Raw genomic sequence first — 8,080 nt, forward strand, 5'->3', positions numbered from 1 at the left:
AATCCTAGAAACAAAGAGAATTACTCACTCATAATGGAGAAGAGAATACTAAATTCTAAATTAGAAAATTGCAATGTAAAGTATAAAATCTTCAACCCTTGAGGGAAAACTCTCATTTATCATAATTACAAAAGATTGGGCTAAGCCCAACAAAACCAATCTAAAAGATAGGAATAGAATATAAAGTGCACAACATAGCCGAAAACACTCAATCTCTACTCTTGTTGTCTTCAATCCATCTAAAGTGCACAACATAGCCAAAAAAAACCGCTCAACCCGAACAAAAGGAAATAAAAGCTAAAAACAATCATAAAGTCATAATTATGTCCTAAAATGCAAGTTCAATACAATACAAATATAACATAATTTCACACTCATCAATCTCCTTTGAAGGTTATCGCATTTGTTTGTCGTTTGTTCCAATACAGAGTGCCAATAATGGATGTTGTACTTAGGAGAGTGATCAATTTTCAATATGGTGGTGGTCCCTTATGCAAACTTTGTGATAAACATTACGAATCCTCATAAGTTTTCTTCTTGTAGGTTTACTTATTCGGTGTGGTAGTCGATCTACAACTCGCTCGGGTTTATCATTGTTCTCCCTCCAGACTTGACCAATCACTTCTTCATACACTAGAGCACTATTTGCTCGCAACTGTTTGATTTGTTTGGATAGCTATGAATAATATCATCTTCAACTACAAGTAGATTTATCTTTCACTTCTCTTTTAATGTTTGTCCTAGATTGATGTAGTTTCCCCTTTTTTTCCTTTCTATCTTTTTTTTGGTTTCCCACAAGACTCGAACCCGGGTTCTTGCTTAAGGGGAATCAAACATGTACCACTTGAACCAACGCTCATTCGTTTCCTTTCTATCTTTTGTTCATGTGTAACTTTTTAGTGACTCATTAATAAAAATTCTCTCTACCTATAAAAAAACAACATCCTATTCTATTTGATCTTCAGGGCTGATCCTGATATATGTGAGGCTTGTGCAGGAAAAAACATGGGTCCTTAATAGCAAAGTTTGAACAAAATATAATTTAAAGGTTTATTGTGTTTTTTTATTTTAAAGTGATTTATCTACGGATGGTTATTATTTTTTTCCGTATTATTGAGAATATTATTGAAAAATATATTGAACTTGTGAAAAATGAATATATGAACATTCTTTCTTCAAATTTCACAAATAAATGGAAGTGGAAAAATTAATGGTTAGAAATTTGTACCAGGTTGGTTTTAAATATTCGTTTTTTTATCAGCAAAAATAATATTATTAATAATGTATGGTAGGTACAAATAACTTACAATAGGTTAATGATTATTGAATACAAGATTAGGAAAATTACACATAAAATATTCCACTGATTTAAAATATTCATTTTCACACATAAAATTACGGTATTTAAATATGTATGTATGTGTATCAATCAGACTTCTTTCTCTTACTGGATAGAGAAGTAATTGTAAAAAAAACAAAGAAAAAATCATATATAATAATATTTGTATCATTTTATTTATATTGATAATACATTTTTATCATTGAAACTAAAAGGAAAGAAAACATTATTCTCATCTCCTATAATAATATTAATAATAAATTAAATCATGAGTTTAATATTTATTACAATATAAGAATTTTTCTTTCTGACAACATAACTCTTCAATCATGTATTAGTTATTATGGCTATTTTATTGAAAAAAAATAATAGTTAATTTTTTTACCTTTTACATTTTTAAGAATGAAAATGATGATCTGATGAATGTAAACACTTTCTTTTACATATTTTATTTTTAATTATTGTTGTTTTTGATTAATATGTTATTTTGAAACATTAATATAATTATGTAGTTTTCTTCATATTTTATTGTTACCTGGTAATTTTACAACATAGATTTTAATTAAATCTAGTTGCAACTTTAATTTAGTTATGAGTTTAAATTTTTAGAAGAATGAAAAACAGAATCATTTGAAAGAATATATCTAATTGATTGCACTACCATATTCAAACAAACATTTAAAAATATATCTATCTTTGTATTTATTTTGTATAACTAAAATAATTTATGGGTATATGAGTTTTATATATTATTATACCATTCATATTTAATTACTATTGATTCTTAAAAAATGTTACAAATAAATTATGAATGATATATTGAGCGTGTATAAATATATTGACAATACATAAATACTCATTGTTCTAACCCAATATAAAAAGAACCACGTTATGTGCAGAAGGAATACAACTTATTATATTATTACAATAATTGTAAACAAATATTTTTTCACATATAAACATTTAAACAAAGACTTCATGATATGTATAGCTGGAAGTGTATATAGATACGCTTATTATAATAGTGAATTAACAATATTTAACCAAAGACTTTGACCATTTTTATTCATATAATATAAATTGTAGTGCTTCAAGCAGAGTTTTGTGACTTAAGATTTGAATACATATTATGTTCCACACTTTATGTTACTTTATGTCTCACAGACATGAAGTACTGAACATTTATACTAATTCACCTTTTGGAATTGTTACAATTGTGGAAAGTTTTTATTTGATGTTTTTGGTTTATTCAAGTGTCAAGTCTCATATTGGATATGAGAGAATGAGTAAAAGAGTTTATAAGTGGAAAAAGTTATGAAGTTATTGCCTTAAGGTTTTGTTTCAAGATGTGATGTTTTATTAGTAGCTATTCACTCTTCTCATACATAGATAACAATGGAATTCCCCGATAGTTGGAAGTTCTACTATCATAGTCGGGTTGAACAAGTGGTATCGAATCGGTTGGAACATGATAGACCTGGGGGAGCTGATCTATATACAACCCACACTTGAGGGGAGATAACCCTATTTATGAAAGACATTTACATTTCTAGTGGAGAGATCTTTCATTATAAACTGCAATAAATCTAAAGAGATATCTCTTATACTATATTGTAACTAACCAAAATAATAAAGAAACATTAATTATTATATATTTGGACTTGTATTTACAGTTTATCATATTTTGTTTAATTTAATTACATTCGTCACATATATAGATAATCAGGTGTAATGTATGTGTATAATTAGATATGATTTATATAGTTTAAAAAATGATAGATAATTTATACAATTTTATTACAATTCAGGAGGTGTCAGGAAGGGATAGAGCAAATGGATAAAAGGTGCATAGTTTTAACCATCAATTATTATATTTGCCTAAAATAAATGAATGGATCCCTCACTTCCAAGAATATTATATTGTAAAGACATAAACCTATTTTTTTGTTCCCATCTATATCATCGCATTGTATTGAAGGTAATCCTGTCCGAGCCGACAACATTCACAGTTAAGTAGGCTTAAGCGTATACCACTTGAACCAACGTCGAGATAACCCATTTGAAATCATGATTCTGTTTCCTACGTTGTTGTTCCTAAGCAAAGTCATCATTCAAAAAAGACCTAATTTGAGTTCAGTGTGTTCCAAACAGCCATTAGAAGAATCAAATGTATGAATGTCAAAGGTATTATTCTCTTTCTCTCTCAAAGTTTCATTCTTTCATTCCTCAATTTCAATACCCTTCTTTCCTTCTTAGGTTTTTCTCTCTTTCTCTTCATCCAATTCATCTCAATAACCCTCTTAATGATGCTGTTCATTCCTTCAATCACATGCTTCATATGCATAATAAACCACCCATCTTTCAATTGTGTAAGATTTTAGGATCCATTGTGAAAATGAAGCATTACCCTATTGCTATTTCCCTTTTCAAACGAATGGAACCTATGAGAATTATCCCTGATTTTATTGCTTTGAACATCTTACTCAATTGTTACTGCCATTTAGATCAAATGCATTGTGCTTTCTCTGTATTGGCCAAGATTCTCAAATTGGGTTATGAGCCAAATACTATAACTTTCAACGCACTCATCAATGGGCTTTGTCTCAGTGGTGATATTAAGAAAGCTCTTCAATTTCATGACACTGTGATAGGACTTGGTTATCAGTTAAATGCAATTACGTATGCGACTTTGATCAATGGTTTATGTAAAATGGGGCAAACAGAGGCTGCCACTCAGTTGTTGAGAATGATTGAATCGAAAGTGATGAAGCCGAATGTGGTAATGTACAACACTATCATTGATAGCCTCTGCAAAGATAAACTCATAACTAGGGCCCTTCATCTATATTCCGAAATGGTTGTTAAAGGAATTTCTCCTGATATTGTCACTTATAGTTCTCTAATGTATGGTTTGTGTATCGTGGGTCGATTGAAGGAAGCGACTGATTTGCTAAGTGATATGGCAATGAAAAACATCGACCCGAATATCTATACTTTCAATACATTAGTTGATGCATTTTTTAAGGAAGGAAGGGTCAAAGAAGCTATGAGTTTGTTAGCTGTTATGATAAAAGCTGGTGTGAAACCTGATGTCTTTACTTATAATTCTTTAATGGATGGTTACTGCTTAGTCAATGAAGTGAGCAAGGGAAAACATGTACTCAGCACTATGCCTCAAATGGGAGTGACTCCCAATGTTCAAAGCTATAGTATCATAATTAATGGATACTGTAAGCTTAAAATAGTGGATGAAGCCATGAATCTCTTTAAGGAAATGCAGCGCAAAAATATCACCCCTGATACTGTATTTTACAGTTCTCTTATTGATGGTTTGTGCAAATCAGGGAGATTATCTCACGCATGTAAGCTTCTTGATGAGATGCATGATCGGGGTCACCCTGCCAATGTTATTACTTACACTTCCTTATTAGATGCTTTATGCAAAAATCAGCAGCTTGACGAAGCAACTGCTGTACTCAAGAAAATTGAAGACCAGGGAATTAAGCCAAATGTGTGCACATACACTGTACTTATTCACGGATTATGCAATGTTGGTAGAGTTGAGACTGCAAAAGAAGTTTTTCAACATTTTTTTATTAAAGGGTATCACCCAGATGTTCGGATATGTAATGTTATGATACGGGGGCTTTGTAAAGAAGGCTCTTTTGATGAAGCATTGGCATTGAAGTCAAAAATGGAAGAAAATCATTGCCTCCCAGATGCTGTAACTTTTGAAACAATTATTCTAGCTCTCTTAGAAAAAAATAAGAATGAAGATGCAGAGAAGCTTCTTAGTGAAATGATAGCTAGAGGGCTACTGTAATGGTAAATGGTTCCTAGTTACACATTAATATATGTTTGCCATGTACACTTACATGGTTGTGAAATTGCTTTATCAACATTTAAAGATTTATTCCTTCACTTCTCAGTGTTCCATATATTAAACCAAGCTGAAACTGACTTTGATTATTTGGAATGCTTTATATCTTATGGTTAAATCTATTTACCCCAAATTGTAGAAAGTAGAATCAGATGTTTTTCTGTTCTTTTTCGTGTCTATTTCTCGTGCTTATGTGTTAATCATTCAAAAAATAAATCTTGTGCTTATTTTACAGAGAAACTGAAAACTTCAAATCAAGCATATTTTGGTTGCATCATGAAAGCTATATTTTGTGTTTTTCTGATATTTTCCTTGAGGCCATTCCTGCTAATTAATTGGAGCTTTTTAAAGGCTGTTGTTTATTATGTTGGTAATTATTTCAGGAATATGTGTCATAGTCATCACCTAAATTTACTTTTTGAAAAGAATGAAAAAATTGGAAACAGTCTCTTTGCTTGTGAGGGTAAGGGTGAGAGTCTCATCCATAAGCCGTTCTTTTAAAAGAATGAACAAAAGAGATATGAGAATGGGGATTGTTTAGAAGTCTCAGATTCTAATATTCTACTTTACTTATGGTCATTTATTGGGTTGATATGTAACCCATTCGGTCATTAAACTATGAGTATTATGTTGATATCAATTCTTTGTATAGTTGGTTACTTCACTCTATTGATATCAAAAACTAGGATGGAGTTACATGTTGCTTGTGATTTTCAGATTAGTTCACCTAATATACGCAAATGCTTGTGAACTTTCTTGTTTTGGCTTTTGCCTTCTAGGAAGTCCAAAGCTCCCTCATTTTTTTCGTATATTTTTTTAAATCGGCTCAGTGTCTTGTTTCAGGATCAGAGTGCAATTGAGATTTGGTATAGGTTCTTAGGATCAAGGATGTCTTACTTGAAGACTTGAGATTTAAATGTTGGGCATTTGTTTTCTTTTAATGATTTTTATGTTGATTCTGTTTCAAGAAATGATAATGTAAATTGCTGATTTTTTGGGTGTAAATGGTACTAGAATAGTTGTATAAAGATTGGTAAAAAAATTTGTAGCCTTTGATTTGAAGTAATTTGATGCAGTTTTTATTTTGGGTATTAAAATGTTGAGGGTGTTGGTTTTGCTTCTGGTGGTTACAAGTGATCATTTAATCAGAATTGTCTCTTTACCTAGAAAGTTAAGTCCTATAAGTCATGAAATTGAAATTGAAATTTAGTTAGTATTCATGTTTGTACTAAACTTGGCAAGCTGCAAATACATTTTGATATTTTTGTTACCAGATGCTAATACTTGTTTTCTGTTTTGTTTCTTGTCTCGGATTAAAAAATATATGATCATGTTCTCTTTACTACCACTTGTGAATCAAAGATGAATGTTTTCCCCATACCATGCAACATGTGCCAGTTTAGCAGTAAGTGGCATTATGGTGTTTTTCTGAGTAAATTAGTAAATTAGCCGCCACAGTTATATCGTGTTCTTTCATATAGCTGCTAACAATGTTAAGGCCTGTCACTTTGTTAAGTGCCTTTGGTAGCTCATAGACAAGTCCAAAATCAACAATAACCTTATAACTTCATGTCAGCAACTTGTTTATTAGTATTGTCAAAAGATGATAAAAGTGATTTCCTCTTTGAATCCACGTCACTTCGGTTCATGCCATACTCAATTGTTTTTCTTAGTTCTGTGAGTTTTCAAGCTAAGCATTGTCATGTGACTTGACTTTTTGGTTCTCTTAACCATTTTTTATTATCTTTATACACATGAGTCCATGTATGGAACCCAGCACAGCATACTTAAGGGACCAAGCCCCTTCCAGTTGATTGGTTGAGGCAACACATTGGTCTCAATTTACTTAAATTCACTTAACTTTCTCTTCTATATTGTGAATGTTCCTGGCTTGAACAAGGTTGCCTCCTATGGTGCATACCTCTGGCTAGATCAAAACAAATTCGACTACCAAAATTGCATGCCAAAAATAAATTTACAAACTAAATTTACTCATTTTGTTCTTCAATATATATATATATATATATATATATATATAGTATTACCTTATTGGGGTAATGTTAAAGGATGATTGTGCAGCTAATGAAGATTGCAGGAAGCCCAACATATGAGATACCTTCACCGATGCTGAAAATGGTACCCTTCTGTGCTCACTTATGTAATATGCTTCACTTTCTTTTATTTATTTTTTAGATATACTATTTCATTAAAAAATTGAATACATAAACTATGTTTTTACTTTACAGGGTGTTGATTCACTTTTCTTTTATGAACAAATTCAATGTTCTATTAGTAGTTGTATGGCAAGTTTTCAAGTTTTGTAGGCCAACAAACACCTTATAGTTCAACCTTGGATGTACTTGCATGCATACATTGGGAGCATGTTTGATGCACTGAACTACTTATACTTTCAATTTCATTTCTAAGTAAGGTCATTACAAATGATGTTTGATGTTTCAACATGAGTGCTAGAAGTGGATCAAATGTAAATGGTTCTGTTATTTTGCATGAGACAACCAATAAAGTGTTGGTTTAGCAGTGTGAAGTCCTATTGGATCCCCAGATAGATCAAACGATCAAAGACTCGATTCTTGTAAGAAAAACTTGTTAGAAGGGGCAGTCACATTATCTGAAAGAAATTATATAGTAATATATGATGTTTGGTTTTCTACTGCTATGGCCTAATAATGGCATCAAATATTCAGGATGTTCAAATAGCTAGATGACCAATTCTGAGCATAATTTCTAATTGAGTATACTATAGAGCCCTATCATTACTGTAAAATATAATATTATCTTTGTATATAACAAAGATTGTTCTATAATCTTCATTTTCATTTTTTGAAAAACATATATAATCA

General features: G+C 31.0%; 1 protein-coding gene across 1 annotated transcript; it reads left to right on the forward strand.

Moving 5' to 3' along the window:
• On the forward strand, positions 3,404–5,384 carry LOC109325975 (pentatricopeptide repeat-containing protein At1g12300, mitochondrial-like). The gene has a single exon (XM_019558625.1). It carries the CDS (start codon positions 3,507–3,509, stop codon positions 5,160–5,162), a length of 1,656 nt encoding a protein of 551 aa, XP_019414170.1. The 5' UTR covers positions 3,404–3,506; the 3' UTR covers positions 5,163–5,384.

Source organism: Lupinus angustifolius, chromosome LG13 (assembly GCF_001865875.1).
Source record: "Lupinus angustifolius cultivar Tanjil chromosome LG13, LupAngTanjil_v1.0, whole genome shotgun sequence".
NCBI lineage: Eukaryota > Viridiplantae > Streptophyta > Magnoliopsida > Fabales > Fabaceae > Lupinus > Lupinus angustifolius.